Source organism: Chenopodium album, chromosome 17 (assembly GCF_948465745.1).
Source record: "Chenopodium album chromosome 17, dcCheAlbu1.1, whole genome shotgun sequence".
NCBI classification, from domain to species: Eukaryota; Viridiplantae; Streptophyta; class Magnoliopsida; order Caryophyllales; family Amaranthaceae; genus Chenopodium; species Chenopodium album.
The window spans coordinates 26,768,491-26,788,943 of NC_137850.1; the positions used below are offsets into that span (position 1 = coordinate 26,768,491).

At 34.6% G+C, this 20,453-nt stretch overlaps 2 protein-coding genes across 2 annotated transcripts; one reads left to right on the top strand and one right to left on the bottom strand.

Moving 5' to 3' along the window:
* The first annotated feature begins 505 nt into the window (after positions 1-505).
* Positions 506-9,085, top strand: LOC145587722 (NAC domain-containing protein 73-like). The gene is made up of 3 exons (XM_081644416.1): positions 506-1,173; positions 1,296-1,497; positions 8,339-9,085. The coding sequence occupies exons 1-3, from the start codon at positions 1,003-1,005 to the stop codon at positions 8,830-8,832; spliced, it is 867 nt and encodes a 288-aa protein (XP_081500542.1). The 5' UTR covers positions 506-1,002; the 3' UTR covers positions 8,833-9,085.
* Positions 9,086-10,500: 1,415 nt separating this feature from the next.
* Positions 10,501-17,870, bottom strand: LOC145587723 (uncharacterized). The gene is made up of 2 exons (XM_081644417.1): positions 17,143-17,870; positions 10,501-10,955 (listed from the first exon to the last, which is right to left on the bottom strand). Exons 1-2 carry the CDS (start codon positions 17,820-17,822, stop codon positions 10,904-10,906), a joined length of 732 nt encoding a protein of 243 aa, XP_081500543.1. The 5' UTR covers positions 17,823-17,870; the 3' UTR covers positions 10,501-10,903.
* Between the last annotated feature and the right edge of the window lie 2,583 nt (positions 17,871-20,453).

Below are 20,453 nucleotides of genomic sequence, written 5' to 3' on the forward strand. Positions count from 1 at the left end.
AAACACTTGCATGTTAAGGAAGATATTTTTTCATTTAATCCATTACACACCATAGATTACGCTCAAACTAACTTGAAAATAGAAATGTCTTTTAACTATTCTAGCTACCTAATGATGCTTATACTTTCTATAAACAAATAAATAAAAACGTTTTTTTTTTTTTTTGGATTTCTGTAGTTGTTTGAGTGAAGTGAATGAAGAGTGAGATTTCTTGCTTGAAAAATAAAATGTGTAGATGAAGAAATATGTTTTATTGGTAGTTGTTAAATATAAACTTCATACTCCAAATTAGATGCAAATATAAATATACTATTGCTTGTGTTATTCATGTCACTTACTTCGTGTACACTCTATAGCATGACATAGGAACTAAAATCTTATTCACTCACTCATACAAACAATAGATTGCCCAATTATCACTCAACTTACAAATATATTTTACTATTATATAATACACACTATACCTAAATCTTTTGCTGTTTTCACTAAAGTTATATACTATATATTTCAGCTTCTTTACGTCTAGTTTTTAACAAATCAAATAACTTTGTCTTAGGATAGTGTTAAAAGAGACTTCTCTACATTATTTTTTCACAAACTAATAAGCTTATATATTACAAACTTAAGATCCAAGCAAAACATTTCCCCTTTTTTACTCCCCCACTTTTATTTGGGTTAACTTATTATCATATTATGCTTCAAAAAAGCTCCTAAATCTATATCTCTTGTGCAAAACCATTTATTATTTCCATTCTTCTACCTTACTTATTAAAAGGGTTATTGGAGAATTGAATACCTTCCTTATTAGAACACACTATTATCATCAAAAGAGAGGTAAAGCTTTATAAGCTAGCTTATACATATATTCGTTTACTTTATTTATTTTCATCTTCGTTCTATCCTTGTTGCGAATTGAAAACTTCATAAAGCTTATTAAGGTAGGGAGCTCATGAGAAGTAGATAAATCTAGAGAGGTTAACTTATTAATTTACACACGGAAGTATGACTTGGTGCAACGAAGTCACCGACGTTCAAACGGTGGAGAAGAATAACTCCCTTCCATCATCAACGTCGTCGAGGCCAAGCAATGACAACCTTGACACTAATAACATTACTGCAAGATCAGTTAAGTCTTGCCCTTCATGTGGTCAGCAGATCAAATGTCAACAACAGGTATAATCAATTTAATTATTTAGTAACTGAGGAAGTTTGTACTTTTGTACATATACTAATTAATTACCGATTAACAATAATTTTTTTTTATTATTGATTTACATGAATGTACGTGTTATTAGGCTAGGATAAATGACCTGCCGGGTTTACCAGCGGGAGTTAGATTCGATCCAACCGACCAAGAAATAATTCAGCATTTAGAGGGCAAGGTGAGGCCGAACGATGAATCGTCGTTTCATGGATTACATCCTCTCATTGATGAGTTTATACCAACGCTTGAAGGAGAAAATGGGATTTGTTACACCCACCCTGAAAAATTACCAGGTAACTAATAAAGTTTAATTTAACAATCTTTTTGTGATACAGTACATAAACCAACCTGTGGTCTGTAATAAGCTTATGTATGTTGCGTAATATTGTATTGAGAAATTGCATGTAATACTATGACTCAAAGCGTTTGGGGTACAATGTGATAATTATCATTATTGTTATTATCACTGATCTTTTTTTTATAAACGACAGTTTATTCTTAAACAAAAGAGTACAATGCAGACTAATCTATGTTTTAGTTACGTATTATATGTATTACTCGGTAAGTCGATATGTATTAACAATAGAATTATAGAATGAGTCGGTAAATATACATAATACATTACAATGTACTAGTCAAAAAAAAAAAAAAAAAAAAAAAAAAAAAACATAGAATATATACTCTCAAATTATTATGGCAATGAAGTACTGATAATCATAATTTTACCAAATTACGATGATTCTAGTCATCCTTAAAATGAGTACCACTATACTAATTTTTATTAGCTGATTTTGATTTTTTTATTTTTTAATGTCAAAATTTATTATAAAGTATTTATCTAATTTTTGAAATTCATTTATAAATTTTGAAATAATATTTGAATTTTTTTTAGAATTTTCCTAATTAATCTACAAATTTTAGTTTTATTATACTGAATTATAAAATTATTCATAAATTAATTTTATTCAAAAAAAAAATCATAAATTAAATATGAAAACATTAAAAAAATTATTTTTAAAAAAATTGGAAAATTATTTATAATTAATTTTAACATAAAAATAAATTAAACAATTAAACAATTTCATAGAATTTTCAATTTATCAATGAAAAACTTTTAATTAAAAAACCACGTGTGCATTAAATATTGTACTCATGTGGTTGTTAAGTTCCACTAAAATGATCATAAGTTATTGTAATATTATAAAAAGAAGTTATCTGTCGTTTTATTAATAAAATTGCTCTCTTTATTCATTAAAACAGTTAAATTCAGTTAAAAAAAAATAAAAGAGTAATACTCAAATCTCAATATGTCAAGGTGTTCATAATATCTTGAAAAAACTTATGTCATGGCCTATTTATATTAAAATCAAGTAGGTTTAAAGTATCCCACAGAATATTAAACCTTGCTCAAGATTGATTAAAAGTCACCAAAAAGTCACCTTGAAACTGTACTTATACATACTAATATGATACACAAATAGTTATAAGTAGATGAAGCCCGTGAGATGTACGATTTGTTTGAATTTTTTAAAATATTTTTTTTATATATATATTTATGTGTTAAAATTTGTTATATATTTAGATTAAATTCTTGATATCAAAAGATAATATTTTATATTTAATTAATTTAAAGTGGGAAATCTTATTCGCCAATTTTGCTTACGTGTCATTTAAATTATTTAATTCTAAAAGAAATTAATAATTTCGTATTTAATTGGCTACCACTAAAATTTATTATCCTGCATGGCGCACTGAAAAAATTAAATCCTACGTGGCTCTCTAAAACTCGGGAAAAAACCCCCTTTATATATATATATTAGATAAATTTATCAATTTATGTACTTGCTTTTAGTACTCCATATTCGCCTAATTAAGACAAGAGAAGGTTGTTGCTTAATACAAGTATTTTTTTCGAAGTATAAAGTTATAAAACCAACAAAATCATAAAAGTCAGAATTTTTTATTTTATTTTTTTATTTGGCCAATTGAAAATGATTTTACCATTTTTTCCATATATATACGCTTTAACCCAAAATTATGAAAAATTAACTAGTAATAATAATACAATTTTAAAAAAGTAAATAGAGACTACATGTTTGGCAACCCTTGTTTTGAAATTCATGTTTTAACCTCTTCTTAAGCGAAAGAACCATTATTATAAGCTAAAAACAAACAAAAAGCAAAAACTTAGCTTTTAAAAATGTAAGATTGGGCTTTCCACTAGTAAAGTCCGATGAAAGCCTTTCAAAAATTAAAAACGGAGACTAAGGACATGCTTGGATTAATAGATTAAGAGGTGATAAAATTCAAACTAGGAAAAAGAAAAGTAAGTAATTAGAGGTGTTGTTACAAGGAGAGAAGGTGTTTTTAGTTGTTACATGAGAGGAAGGGAGAGAGGTGAAGAAATCATTACCCTTATAATGAGGTTAGGGTAATACCAACCCTCCCCTAGTGTAACACCAACCCAACTTCAAGCAGAAGGTTTTGCATGCCTCTCCGCGTTGCGTTGGAGTCTTAATTGCGGCTTCAATCAGTTACTATCCATACAGATCTGGCTTCATTAGTGAACTCCCTTCTACATAAGAAAATGGCTCCTGCGGAAACTCATTGGACGACACAAGAAATTAAGAAGTTAGGTCGCTTGTTCCAACCTGTGCAATCTTGAAAGTAGGCAGAGAGGATGTTCATCAAGCTCACCTACTTGCCAACCAATGTCGGCTTCTTCGTACTTTGTTTAGTTCCCTTTCCCCTTTTAGCTTTCTTATGTGTTTTTCTGTGTTCTGCTGTTGTATAAAAATAAAAAATAAAATAAAAAAAATTTGTGTGGCCAGTTAACACACGAGTAACCTTTGACCATGTAATCCTTAAGACCTTAGCCGATCATGTAACCCCTGAACGAGTAACCATTGACCGACCAAATAACCTCCAACTGAGTAACCCCCGACTGTGTAACCCATGACCAATCCAGTATACTCTGACCGACCGAATAACCCCTAACCGATCGAGTAATCCTTAACCGAGTGAGTATCCCCTGACTAACCAAGTAACCCCTAACCATTCTTTCAAAAATAAATAAATAAATAAATAAATAAATAAATTAATGTGGCTTGTCGCACGATATGGCCAGTCACATATGAAAATTTGTGATTTTATATTTATTTATTTTTTTTGTTAACTTTGTGGAATAGAGTTACAAAAATCTCGTTTGTTTGTTTTAAAAGAAAAATTATAGAGGGTGAGGAAAATGGGAGTGAAAATAAGAAGATTGATGAGAAGAGAAGAAATAAGCCTTAGGAGTAGCGAAGAAATGTGGCATTTCTTTCTTTTTAGAGAAACAATCATGAAATTTTTTAAGAAAAATTGTCAAAAATAAAACGAAATTTAGGTTGTCTTTCAAAACTAAATTGACTTTTTGATTATTATAAGATAAAAGTTTTGACATACATCTGCTCAAAATAGAATGTGATCAATTAATATATGTTTAATGGTTTATTGTGACACGTGTCACAATATGATTCAAAGATTTTTTTTAAAAAAAAATTACACTTATCTTTTAAAAAAAAGAAAAATTGATTCTAATAATCCCACCTTTGGCCGATTCGCCGATAATAATCCCACCTATCGATTATTATTTAATAATCCCACCTTTGGGGGGGTCATCTTCCTCTAATGGTCCCTGACCTGTTAGTAACTGGTATAATGGGTGAACATGCCACGTGTTACTTCATGATTCGTCAAAATTAAATATATTTTTTACTTTAAAAAAATAAATAAATAAATAAAATTGAACCAAAAAAAAAAATTTATTAATTTCTTTCCCTCTCCCTCTTTCCTTTTCCCCTTCCCCTCCATTGATTTTGACTACCCAAACGGTCAGACCAGCCACCTGCCACCCCCTACATGCGGCCTGGCAGCCACCTCCTCTATGAAACAGACAACCTCAGCCACGGTTAACCACCCCCACCTAAGGACCAGCCATCCCCATCCACGAAAAACCCCACCCACGGCTGGCCAGTCCCACCCACATAACAACCACCCCACCCACGAAAAACCCCACCCAAGGTCGACCACCCCCACCCACACCCACACCCTATGTACGAAACCTCTACCCTCGAAACCCTCACCTAAAAAAATTGTCCTTTCCCCTCCCGCAAACCACCCAACCTTACACATCCCCCAATTTCCCCTATTGTTGCTATTATTACCTTGTGGTAGGAAGAGAAAGAAAGTGAGGTGGAAAATGGGAAAGTCATGGAAAGGGAAAAGGAGGAGAGAGAACGGGCTGACTTGTGATGGAGGATGACTTAAATGAGGGAGAATAGGAGAAAGAAAGATAAAAGGGGGAAAAAAAAAACTTACCCATTCTTCAAGTTACCGATCATAAGGACTAATAAGAGAATATGCCCCCCAAAGGTGGGATTATTAAATAATAATTGATAGGTGGGATTATTATCAGTAAAGTGGGATTATTAAAATCAATTTTTCCTTAAAAAAATTGATTTAAAAAATAAAAAATAAATAAAAATAAAAAAACCCACCCAAACAACACCCCCAACCCCTCCTAACCGTCAAAAGCCCCCTTCCCCGATAGCCACCAACCTAGACCCCTCCCTCACTGATCGTTCTCCCTTTCCCCCAACCCAACACCGCCTCACTCCCTTTTCTCCACCCCGAAAGCGCCCTTTTTCGCACACCTTGACACCAACCCCACCAAGCCCCCTTCCCCGGTATACCCCAACCCACCCCTGTGAGCAAAATTCTTCGATGGGGGGTTACGAAACCCAAAATCCCACCTACCCTCCCTCAAAAGCAATACAACGTCCACCAATTTTTAGGTTTAGTGGTGAACTTCATTTGAGGGTTGGGTTTCGGAATGGTAGAGGTGGGGGCCCCTTATTTAAGTGGAAGGGCGTCGGTTGGGGTGAGGGAGACTTTTGGCGGCGAACAACAAGGAGGGGTGGAGTCTGCTCGACAATCGGGAAGGGCGAGGTGGTCGGCGGTAGGTGAGGAGTGAACGAAAAAGGGGTGGAGGGGCTAAACGGGATAGGGGTGGGAATTTTTTTAATTTTTCATAAAAATCAAAATCATTTTTTTTAAAGGGAGGTACTAAATGCAGGTATGGTTTTAGCTAAATGCAGATAATTTAATTTTTAACAAATTTTATCTTTTCAATTTTACCCTTCTTTATCTCGAAAAAAAAAAAAAAAAAAAAAAACTTTAACATACCTTTCCCCTTAATATTAATAATAACTATTTAATCACCCATAAGTCTATAACATTTAACTTGTAAATTAACCATAGCTCAAATTTTTTAAGCATTCATCCAAGGTTGACAATTACCTACGGCAAGTCAGCAATTGAACCCGCCTTCCGTTTTAAATTTTCGATGCCTAAGGTATCTTACCGCTAAACCTCTCCGGGGCCTTGATTGAACTACCGTAAAATATCTCCGAGACCTTCTCCTTACTACCGGCTGTGATTTCCAGGCCTCTTCATTGGGTACCAGCATGAATTTCCAAGGCCATTTAGTGCGTGCCAATAAACTTTCAAATTAATTACAATGCCAAGAACATATCATGGTCGATGATTTTTCAGATATCCAGCTTCATAATATTGCATTGATAAAGTCAATTCATTGTTTTAAAACTCCAACCTCGATCAAAGATCGTCAAAAATAAAAAATCCAAAACCCAAAGAAAATATTTTCTTATTTCTCATTGCTTCTATTCTACCTCTTTGATCTTCTGATCAGAATGATCAAACTCATAATGTGATGAGAATTCAGCAATGGGGAAGCGGAAAGGACTTTAATTTTTTTAATAATGAAAATTACGTGCTCCCTCCATCCCCTATTGATAGTCCCTTAAGGTAAATTTGATATTGGGTATGCAAAAAAGTAGAGAGAGAAAGTAATAAGATTACATGGAAAAACAAAATTTACATGGGAAATTTAAATTTACACAAATATTATTGCAAATTGGAGGGAATTTTGGTAAAAAACTAATATTAATGGTTGTTGAAAAAAGCAAATGGGGTGAACATTTTGGGACTAAAATTTGCCCATGAGGGACTATCATTTGGAGACGAAGGGAGTAGTAAATTAGATTGGGTTATAAGAAGGGTAGTATTATAGTCTTTAGCAAGTTTAATTGTTATTTTTATAAATCCAGCATTTAGGTTATTTTATACTGCATTTAGTACTTGTGTTTTTAAAAGAAAGAAATTAATATAAAAAAAAAATCTCATAGCCAATCACAATACAACACATGTCCGGTTTAACCTTTTAAAAAGGTTGCTGATTTTTTGTTCAATTTTAAGCAGATTTATGTCAAAAGTCATTTTATTTTGGAATAATTCAAAAGTCGTTTTATTTTTAAAAGATCGGGTCGTTTATCTTTGACAAATTTTCCAAATTATTTTCCACCGTTAACAAACAAAACTATGTACCCAAAAGGTTTCCTCCGAATCAAAAGAAAACAACTAAACAAGTAACCTAGTGATAATCAAAGTACTAGAATAAAAACATGTCTGGAAATTGTCATGCGACTTCAATGGGAAACATTACATGTTATAGTCAATACTCAATAGTTACCTCGTTTATTAATCAGTACCCATCAAAGATATTAGTCTAATGTCAATGCATTAATTTATTGAACACGAAATAGAATGCATGGTAATTACACAAATGTTGATGCAACTTCCTTTTCAATTCTATTTTGTAAAAACAAAGACTTATTTTCTGTTCAATTGTATAGATTCAGAGGGGTTGGTGAGTGTATATGTTGGCAAAACGTCTACTTGTCTTGGTCCATTTGGTGTCAAAAACTAACTGGGGAGAGAGATTGATGTATACTAAGCAATAATTAAAATAAATAAATATAAATATAAATATATATATATATATATATATATATATATATATATATATATATATATATATATATATATATATATATATATATATATATATATATATATATAAAGGATTTCACATATGATAATCTTCCTTTTTAACATAGCCACGTATTAACATTGCACAACCCCTTTTAATCTGCCCAATCCGACCTAGTCTGAAGTGATCCGATCTATAATTTAATCTGCATGAGCATAATAATTTAACATGACATCTTACAGGAGTAAAAAATGACGGACAAGTCCGTCACTTCTTCCACCGACCTTCCAAAGCATACACTACAGGTACTAGAAAGAGAAGGAAGGTCCACACCGAAGAGGATGGCAGCGAGACACGGTGGCATAAAACAGGCAAGACCCGACCCGTCCTCATCAATGGTAGAGTGAGAGGATACAAAAAGATCTTGGTGCTCTACACGAATTACGGCAAGCAAAAGAAACCCCAAAAGACTAACTGGGTTATGCATCAATATCATTTGGGTGTCGATGAAGAAGAAAAAGATGGGGAATTAGTAGTTTCTAAAGTCTTTTACCAAACACAACCAAGACAATGTGGATCCATTTTGAAGCTAAATGGGCGAATAGCAAACCCGGGTCCAAGGAATGAGACGGATGACTATTACAGTCATTCCTCCATCATTTCCTTTGATCAGAGAAGCAATAACAATACCAAAGGAGCTGCTTCAACAGCTATGTTCCCGTTTTGCTGTCCATAATAGCTTCTTAATCACCTATCAAATCTTCTGTACATAAAAAAGAACATAAACAGGCACCAATTCTTTTTCAACAGAAGATGACCAGAGACTAATAAAACTAGCCACTAATTTTCCCTAATTCTGTTCATCAGTGGTATTACTGGTATATAAGTTTATAAGGAAGTGTACATAGGTGCTGTAATAAGGTCTAATATGACCCAACACATTTATTTTAAAATAGCATCAAACTGAATGTAATAAAGGTACAATTCTAACTATCATATTTATGCTTAAATTGCCAGATTCTCATTTTTTACTAGTAAATCAGTGAACAGATGGCGCAGAGAGGTTTGTCCATATCAGGAAATGAAACAGACGCTACTTAAAAAGGTAATCTATACATCTATCTATACATAGTATTTAAAAACACAAACTATCATCCCCATCAAGCTACATGTAAACTTTATTTTTCACCAATGCCACATGTCACCTTCTTTCATTAATTAATCCCCTTTCTTATACATATATTATTTAAAAATAAAAATAATAATAATAATAAAAAAAAAACCTAGCTTTAATTCAATACATGTATAAATGTTATTTGATTCATTTTCCTCCAACTTAATATATTCTACAATTACATTTAATTTTCACCTGTCTTCTCATTTATAAACTATTCTTTTTCAATTAAAATATATTATAAAATAAAAAATTATATTGTACACCTATAAATATCCCGTGCATTGCACAGCCAGAAGACTAGTTATATCTAAAACACATTAGCAATGACTTTCAGGCGAAGTAACTGAAAAGGCAATAATATCTTAAACACATTTCTTCACAAAACATTCTAGCACAGTAGTAATTAGCTACTATGATACCTACAGGACTTATATATCTCAATGAAACACCAATACGCTCTCACATTTCTCCTCATAATCTCCAACTTAGCGGTATACCATAATGAATTTTATTTAAAATTTTCACAACTGAAGTGATTTTTATTTTTATTAATAAATTCAAATAACATACAAGTAAATTAAGTTCCACACATATCAAGTATAAACGAAATAATTTTCTTAAAATTACGGTCAATATTGATTAAGTTTGACCTCAAAGTCTAAGCAAAATAATCTTTCAACTCTTTAGAAGGAGAAACCCTCACATAGTCAACCAGGTGGCCTTTACATCCACCAGAAGAACTGAAGCACCAAATTTCTTATTGCTTGTGACCTACAAGATACAACCAACACCCATACAATTAGATCAAACAAACTCTGAAAATGAGTTATGGTAACAATCAGGATACATTGTTTACACCATATACTTGTGCAAGCAAGTCCGGCAAGCCCCCCGTCCCTCCCCTCTTTTACCTTAATCTCCACTGGTGGAAAATGAGGTTCCAGCAGCAGCATTATGAAAGTCTCAAAGATACTGCCTTTTGCTGTTGGTAGAAACAACAACAAATCATAACACCTCATACAATTAACATACAACCCTAAGAAGCATTTTCCTAGCCATTCATTGTTTATTGGGTACAGAAAACTATATATCAGGGTTTGTGTCATATAAAAGCATGTAATGGAATACTTGCCAAAGAAAAAAAAGATATAAAAAAAGTTCAGAAGTACTGCAGATAAAGAAAATATTATAAAAGCAACCCATCAAAAATAGAGAATTTAGTATATCTGCTCTTCAAGAACTTCAAGAACAAAACCTGGCAAATCTTAAATTTCTTAATAGAGTTTCTCTATTTCTGTTCAATTAAACATAGTACATGTCCCCCTACCATCCATTGAGGATAGGCTCCTCTATGATAAATTATCTCCACAACAATATATATATATTACTACTTAAACTAAACCTATATCCTCACAAACCCCAGTACAACTCCTTTACAAGAGAGCCGGATTGGCCTTCATGTACACACAAAGGAAAAACAGTTTTTTATGATAGTGGTATGCTGAAAGTAGACTATTTGGAATTAATAATAAGTCACTAATCAAAATTCCTGCCAATACCTGGCTCCAACTACTCTACTTTCAGAACAATTTCCTCAAGCACCGTAGGAAGTTTTTCCTAATGCTCCCGTCTATTCTTTAAGAACTACCGCCCTCGTTGGCTGTATGCTTGTATTTTCATCTCTGCAATATACCAATAGTCATATGTAGGTAAGAAATAGTGGCAAAATTAAAGCAGAGGAAGCTTATATTCTTTGTATTTCAGCAAGCAACTGCAAAAGCACACTAGCCATCATAGATTCATAGTGAATATGTAAAATATAAAAGATCATCATCAACATAGTTACACCTTGTTTGGATACAAGGAAAGGAAGGGAAAAGAAAAGAAAGGGAAAGGGAGGGGGGGCAGTTTCTATTGTTTTGGATAACATTTGTAGCCTTGTAGGTGGTTAGGGAAATGGAAGGAAAATTTTCCATTAATTGTTTAAGAATAAATATTGGAAAAATTGATTTTAACAATTCTAACTTTAGGTCATCCGCTATAGATAGTCCCACCTTTTGATTATTACACAACGGACCCAACTTAGGGGGATTTTTCCTGAAACGATCCCTAACCTGTTGTAACTAGTTTAATCGGTTAGAGGTGCCATGTGTTGCATTTTTATTGGGCACTATTGTTTGTATCTTTATTTGATAAAAAGACCTCCATCATCCTCTCTCCACCCGCCTCCTCCAAGTCCTCCCTTTCACCAACCTCATTGCTTGCCCAACCAGAGCCTGCCTGGCCACCTACCTAGGCTACCATCCCCAACCACCCAAGCCTCACCAAATGACTACCTTTTCTCTTTTTTTTTTTTTTCATGGCAAACCATCCACCACCACTATAAAACCACCATGAACACCACCTTCTCTCTCCTTTAACTCTTCACCACAAGCAACACTCTCTCTCTCTCTCTCTCTCTCTCTCTCTCTCTCTCCCCTCTTGCCCTGTGTGAACCCCCTGACAGGCCACCCACCCACGTCGACCACCACAATCTTTTTCTCTCTCCATTATGCCGAACACACTGGAAATGGCAGTGAACCCGGAAAATGGGTTTGGGTTTGGCATAAGATATGGAAAAGTGGTTGTGGGTCTGAAGCTAGTTGTTGTGGCAAATGGGTTAGGGTTTCTGATGATGGTGTGGGTGGTGGCACAGGATGGAGTCTAGTTTGTGATGGACTAGCAGTGAGGGTGGAGCTGATGAAGGTTGAGAGTGAGAGAAGAGATAAATTATGAGAAAAGGTTAAAAAAGCTCAATAAAAATGCAACACATGGCACTAGTAACTGGTTAACCCGGTCATTTGAAGCCAAGGATTGTTTTGGGAAAAAGTCCCCCAAGGTTGGGTCCATTATGAGATAATTAGAAGGTGGGATTGTTTATAGAAAATGGCCTAAAGTTAGGACCATTAAAATAAAGTTTTTCCTAAAATCTTTTCAAATTTGAAAAAATTTGGAAATATAATAAATTATACAAACTGAATTTTTATGAAAAACAACTCTACCCTTTTATTTTGAGTGCTTTCCCTTAACAATGCTCTAATAAATTGCAATTCCAGAAACACAGCCACTTTTTTATAAATTCCAATTTCCAAATATACTGTCCATGTCAGCGGTTCAGTTGATTAAAACTTTTTTTTTTCGGTTTTATCACAAACCGCTACTTCAAATTACAGCAGGTACATTAAAAAAAAAAAAAAAAAAAAAAAAGCCCACATCTTTTTCTCTCTCCTGGCGTTCAAACCAAATATCCATTCTCCATTACTAAACCTTGCTCAAACTTTATCTCACTCAAACTTCTCTCACCCATTCTTCCAATTTCATCATTTATTGCTTATTATCATCCTCAAAGCCTGTTGGTTGGTGTGTTTTTGATTCAATTTGGGCATAGATAAATTAAGTTTGGGAAATTGATTTTCTTGCAAATCTCTCTCTCAACCCTAAAATTTTAAACATTGCTATGGACTCCTGCCGCTATCACCACCATTGTTGTGTCATCGCCGCCATTACCACCGTAACTATACCGCTGCCTCATCGTCACAAACTTCCGCCATTTGGTTAATAATGTATAATGTGATTTTTTATAATTACAATATGTAAGATCTAACAAAAATAAGATTTGATTTTTTTTAGTTTGATTTAGTTTAAAGTATTATCAATCATAGCTAAGATTTGATTTTTTTTTTTTTTTTCAGTTTGATTTAATTTGGAGTATTTAATTTTTTTTTTTTAGTTTGATTTAGTTTGGAGTATTATCAATCATAGCTAAGATTTGATTTTTTTTTTTTTAGTTTGACTTAGTTTGGAGTATTATCAATCATAAGTAAGATTTAGTTTGATTTAATTTGGAGTATAATTAATCATAGCTTGATTTCAGTATGCTCTTCTAAATTTCCCCCTGAATATTGTAGATTTTTATTTTTTATTTTTATTTATTTTTTAAGATTGAATATCGTAGATTTGATAGATTATTTCCATTTTTTTTTTTTTTTACGTATAATGGAAAACCGCTACTTCAGTTAGCGGTTTTCTCCATTTAGAAACCACTAACTGAAATGGCGATTTTGGGTTCAATCGGATAAAAAAATGAATTAATACTCAGATGATGATGTGGACAGTATAATGGGAAATTTTTTTAAAGTATGGTTGTATTTATGGAATTACAATTTTTGGGAGCATTATTTAAGGAAAGCACTCTTTTATTTTCTAAAAAAAAAAAAATTCCTTAAATTTTCTCTCCTCAAATCGCGGGACATCGCACCCTTCTCATCCCCAATTTCCTAATTCCAATTTTCTACCACCATCGTTGTCATTGTCTTTGTCACCAATGGCTTAAACTGTTTAAGCAAACTCTTCTCCGCCTCCTTCGCTGATCTCTTTCTCTTCCTTTTTACAAGAGGGAAGGGAATGTAAGGTAAGGGTGGGATAGGGAAAGTGAGGGTAAGGAAGAAGAAAACAAATTCCTTAATTTGGATAACAAACACCATGAGGGAAAGGGAAAGGAGAGAAAATTGGTCATTAATGGAGGAAGAAGTTAAAGTTTTGTCTACTTTAGCCGTCATTGATGTCAGTAACAAACAATGATAAAATTAAAATTCTAGTTTAGAATTGGAGGAAGTAGTTTGCCATTTATCAATCGTAAAGTAGAGGAGAGAGAAAGTGGTAATTATTTGTGGATAAACAAAGAATGAAGAACAAAATTGATATGGCCAAAAAACTGAGACATAGCGGAGGAGCAATGTAACTAGAGCTGTCAATTCGAGTAAAAGGGTCGGGTTTGGGTCGGGTCAACTCGGGTCGGGTCAATTTGGGTTAATGCCGTAACCTATTCGGGTCGGGTTCGGGTTGGGTCATGCTTGAGTCGAATCATATCGGGTCATACATCTTATCGGGTTTGGGTCGGGTTTAGGTCGGGTTAATAACAGGTCGGGTTATTCGGGTCGGGTGAATAATAGGTCGGGTGTAATTCGGGTTAAAACGGGTTAAGGTAATTCTCGTGTTCGGTTCAAGTCAATAATTTGCGGGTAAGAATCAGGTCGGGTCATTCTCGGGTTTGAGTCGGGTTCGGTTCAAGTCAATAATTTGCGGGTTACAATCAAGTCGGGTCATTTCCAAGTCGGGTCATTCTCGGGTTCAAGTTGGGCTTGATTCAAGTCAATAATTTGCGGGTTATAATCAGGTCGGGTTATTTCCAAGTCGGGTCATTCTTTGGTTCAAGTCGGTATCTATTCAAGTCAATAATTTGCGGGTTACAATCAAGTCGGGTCATGTTTGGGTTCAAGCCAGGTTTAGTTCAAGTCAATAATTTGCGGGTTATGATCAGGTCGGGTCATTTCCAAGTCGGTTCATGTTCGGGTTCGGGTTAATTACTTCAAGTCAATAATTTGCGGGTTAATCATTATCAATTACTTCATTTATTGTAAGAGAAATAATTTCAGATAAGTTTAAATTCGAGCTAATAAGTTCTACTAAGTTTAGATTAGATCTACATTATAAATTCACATTAATTCCAGGAAGATGGGTTTAGTATAGATTTTTAGAAGATAATTAAGTTCAACCCTATTCTAATCTATTCACTTTGATTCCACTCACTTTAGGGATAACAATTTCTGATAAGTTTATATTCGAGATGACATGTTCAAATAAGTTTAGATAAAATACAATAAGTTCATATAAGTTCGGTTAAAATAGGTTTGGTTTAGATAAGTTAAAATACAATAACTTTTTTTTTTTTTTCTAAACTTATTTTATTTAAATTATCTAAACTTGTTTATTTTTTTATAAGTTCTTATCCGAGTTCACGGTTTTTTAGGAAGATAATTATCTCCTTTGACCATACAACAAATATATACTATATTTAACTCTTAAATTTGGGGATGATGCTTTTTTCTTTTGCTGCCTGGACCGAGTTTGTCTCCCTAGACAAAATGCTTTGATCAACAATAATAAGGTGGTCTAAGTTGAATTTAAGATGATTTGAAATCGGGTCAAGAACAATTTGAGTTGAATTTAGGTTGAGTCAATAAAAAGTCGTGTTGATTTCGGGTCGGGTTAGTAACAGTTTGGGTTGAATTTGGGGTCGGGTTAGTAATAGGTCGGGTAAAATTCTGGTCAGATCAATAACAAGTCGGATTGAATTTGGGTCGGGTCAATAACAAGTCGGGTTGATTTCGGGTCGGGTTTGTTATAGGTCGGGTTAAATTAGGGTCAGGTTAGGAACGGGTCGGATTGAATTCAGGTCGGGTTAAATTCGGGTTTTGGACAATTTCGGTTCAGGTCGGGTTCAGTATAGGTTAATAATTTACAAGTTACATTTAGGTCGGGTCATCTCCAAGACAGTTCATGTTCGGGCTCGGGTCTCAAATACTCGGGTCTAGGGTTGGTTTCAGGTTGGGTTTGGGTCACTATTTTTTCGGGTTCAGATGGGTCTGTTAATAATCGGGTTCGGGTTGGTATTTCGGGCTGAGTCAGCTTTTGACAGCTCTAAATGTAACAGCCTAATGATTCCAATTTCATTCCAAATCTTTCCAATTTTAAGAGATATTTTTATTAAAACATTGAAGGTAATAAATTCCCGTGATTTCCCTTTCCTTCTTTTCTTGCAACCCTCTAATTTATTATCCAAAAAAGGAAATTGCATCCCTTCCTTTCCCTTCCCTCCCTTTACCTACAAATCCATCTATCCAAACTGTTTATTATTGTTCCAAAGTCTTGCTGAAATTTAAGAGCTAAGTAACTTGCTATGATTGATCTGAAGATGAAGGAATCATGCCCCGAACAAACCAAGAAATAGGAAGAAGAAGAAAATCAACGGTTTTTGGTTTAAATGTGAATTCAAATTTTGGTAGTTGAATGGAGCAAAGGAACACGACTTTGCTGCTGTAGATTGTTCTAATGTTCTTCTTCACCCTTTCTTCCTCCCCCCCCCCCCCCCCCCCCCTCCCTTTCTTCCTCTTCTCCTTAATCCAAACAAGGGAGCTGAATTTCTTCCTCCCTACCCCTCCCCTCCCCACCCCTTCCCTGATTGTATCCAAACAACTGTTAAAGACAAACATATATGTAAAAATATACACCAAAAAGAAAACAATCATGATTGTAACTTAGTAAGCATAGGACAAAACCAAGTAATACCAACTAGCTGTTCAATAGTTCAGACCTCATAATCAAAAACACAATTTTTCAGTTTCCATCAATTAACAATTGACTAGCAAATTTGCAAATTACATCAAATTCCAAAGAGCCTATATTTCTTTTCTTAAGCAAAATTAAATAAATGATAGTAGCAAGCAAACCCTTCACTATCCAGAGTAAAACTTTGATCGACTCAATACAGGACACTAGGACAGCCATCTAAACTAAAAGCTGCTTCAAGACAAAGTGTTCCGTGGTCTCTCTTTCTAAATCCTCTTTTGCAATGCAGTCAAACGATAGACTAAAGCTACAGATAGTCATTCCAAAGTCATACCGAGAGCAACAATCACAAATCAACTTGCAAGCAAACATCAAAAGACACGTTACCTGTTAACCATCCCTCCTCACTCACTGATCATACAATATTCACATAAGAAACCATCAAATTCGTCAAAATTTCAACTGCAGCACACATTATTATTGCCAATTTAACTAGGCTGTGTATTTTAATCATTCTCCTCAAGTCACAAAACACTAAATTGTCAGGGACACATTCTTAGTCACAATCATATACAATCAAATTTTATCATAAAGATCATCAAAATAACCCCAAATCACAATAAAATTAAAATTCTAAAATTCTCCATGAATAAGAAATAACAAAAAAATAAATAAAAAGTAATAGGTTACTAGTGATCTTACTCGATCTTATTCTTCTTTTTCCTGAATATATATACATCAGTCTCTTCATAATTATACTCAGGATGCAAATCCTCATGTGGCACCTTCTCAATCTCGAAAACCTCGGCAGAAACCTCCCAAAACAGCTTATCAGCTTCCGGCGACCTTAACTGGTACCCGAGCAATACGACACCGTTTTCCGACACCATTTCCACCATAGTTTCAACCAACGGCCTTACTGTATCCTCCAAGTATACAACATCAGCAGCAATCACAACATCAAAAGGCGGCGAAAGTGCCGAGATTTGTGCGGAATTACCCCAATACAATTGTGCCGTCTTCAAGGACTTCTTCAACACTGGTTTATTCTTCTTCAAATTGTGCTTTAATGCCGGCATTACAGCGGCGATGTCGGTGAGGTAAACGTCGGTTAACCCCAAGAGATATAGACCCATTCCAGCAACGCCGCAACCTGTTCCGAGTTCGACGCCGCTTTTGTCACTGAAGTTTAGGAGATCGGAATAAGGGTTTGGGTTTGGAGTTTTAGGGTTTAAGTGAGACCAATGATCAGCAAATTTGACGAGGACGAGAGATGCAGGCCAGACTGAAGTGCCGACATGCATAGTCTTGTTATCCTGTTGGAGTGAGAGAGTTGTGTTGTTGACGACAAGTTCGATTACCGGCGAGTCTGTAAATTTCATGGTTGATAACTTTACAATTACTACGAATCTACGATCTGTGTTTGCTCTGGCTAGCAGTAGGGGTGTTCAAAAAAACCCGACCCGAATGTCCCGGCCCACTGTCCCGCTGTCCCGGCAACTACCCGATGGGATTTTTTTTAAAAAATCATGTTTTTGCGGGTCGGGTTCCCGACCCGGGAAAACTGCCTTCAATCCGGGTCGGGATATGGGGCAGATTTTTTAAGAAACGGGTACCCGCATACCCGAATTAAAAATTAAAAAAAAAAAAAAAAAAAAAATTTACCCTCTCACTCTCTCAGACAGTCAGACACTCAGACCCACCCCCAACCTAATTTCGTGACATTAGGTTTTCCCCACTCACCGCCGCTCCCTCTTTCCTCTCTTTCTCTCTCTCATCCTGCGGTTCTCAACTCTTTCTTCTTGCCTTCTTCGTTCTTCCCCCTCACGAAACTGCCTTCTTCTTGTTTCCCCTCACTCTCTCTCAGCGATCCGAGTTCCAGTCCAGGTAATTTCAGTCCAGCGAGTTTCAGCGAGTTTCAGCGAGTTCAAGGCTTCAGTCCAGGTAATTTCTATTCTCATGTTAATTTCGTGCTAATTGATAGTGTATTATGGTGTTTAATTTCTATTCTCATGTTAATTTCGTGCTAATTGATAGTGTATTATAGTGTATTTCGTGCTAATTGATAGTGTTTTATGGTGTTTATTCTATTCTCATGTTAATTTCGTGCTAATTGATAGTGTATTATACTGTATTTCGTGCTAATTGATAGTGTATTATGGTGTTTAATTAGATGACAAATTCATACATGCATGCTCGAATTTGTTCTTATCTTTATTTTTCATTTTTATTTTATGCTGATTTGCTCGAATAATGGTGCATTATTTTGAATTATTTCATGTGTGACCTGAATTTTAGTTTCAAGATATTATGTAGATTATCAATTCGGTATTTAGGCATTGACAGAATAAGTGATTAGTGTACATTGTAGTCTTGTACAATGTAATTTTCAGCTTTAAAATGAATGGACTGATTTATGTATGTTTGTTTTTTTACCAGAAAATGTCAGATTCAAATGACATGATGGTGACAAATTCAAATGAAACAGTTGGGAACCAAAGATCTGATGATAGTGATGAGGCAGAAATTTTGGAGAAGGCTCCGAAAACATGGCATAAGAAGAAGAGAGCGGGGAAAAAACCAAAAGCCGAAAACAATGGAGGTAAGAAGAAAAAAACCTCTGATGCTTGGGATCACTTTTGCGTGCTTGCAAATGATGTAGATCATGCTAAATGTGTTTATTGTGGAACAGTAATTGGTTGTAAAAGTTTAAATGGAACTAATGGCATGAAGAGACACACTGAAAGGTGTAAAAAAGCTCCATTTTACAAAGATAAAACTCAAACAATCTTAGATTTTGAGTCTAGGACACAGATTAATACCGATGGGACTGTTCAAACTGTTAGTGTTCCTAAATTGTGGAGATATAATTATGATGAGATTAGAAAAGCACTTGCTAAGATGTTGATTGTAGATGAGCTGCCTTTTGCATTCGTTGAACGTGAAGGTTTTCGTCAGTTTTGTAAAGTTGCTTGTCCTGAATTTGTTACTCCCTCGCGTGCTACAATTACAAGGGAGTGTTATGGTCTTTTTATTGAGAAAAGGAAGGAGTTAATGAACGTTTTCAATAATTTGTCATCTAGAGTATGTCTTACTACAGATACATGGACATCGGGTCAAAATTTGTCATATATGTGTCTTACTGCTCATTTCATTGATGATAATTGGAAATTGCATAAGAGGATCATTAACTTTTGTCCTGTTGCTGGTCATTCTGGGGAGCTTATTGGTAAATCTGTTGAAAAATGTTTGTTAGAATGGAATGTAAAGAGGGTTTTAACTGTAACAGTTGACAATGCTAGCTCAAATGATTTGGCTATAAAATACTTGAAAAAAATCTTTAATCTTTGGGATGGGTGTGTGTTGAATTCTGAGTTTTTGCATATGAGATGTGCCGCACATATTTTGAATTTGGTTGTCAAAGATGGCTTGAAAGATGTGAATGTGTCTGTTTTAAAAGTTAGAGCTGCTGTGAAATATGTGAGGTCTTCTCCTTCTAGGCTTCAAAAGTTCAAGTCTTGTGTTGAAGAGGAGAAAATCACTTCCAAAGGTCTTGTTTGCCTAGATGTTGAAACAAGGTGGAATTCCACCTATTTGATGCTTAAGAGTGCTTTAGTGTTTAGGAAAGCCTTTAAGAATATGAAAACAAAGTTCTCTCCTTACACTAAAGAGCTTATGAAGCAACCGGTAGGGGGTGCTCCGGATGATGAGGATTGGGATAAAATTCAAAGTTTCTTGCCTTTTCTTGAAATTTTTTATAATGCTACTTTGAAGTTGTCCGGATCCCGTTATGTGACGGGAAATACTTTTGTGGAGGAGATTTATGATATTGGGTACACAATATATGACTATGTTAATGACCCGAATGATGATGTTAAGAAAATGGCAATGCAAATGAAGTTGAAATTTGACAAGTATTGGGCAAATGTTCATAATATTAATATTTTGATGTTCATTGCATTGATTCTTGATCCTAGGAATAAGATGAAGTATACGGAGCACATTGTGCGTAA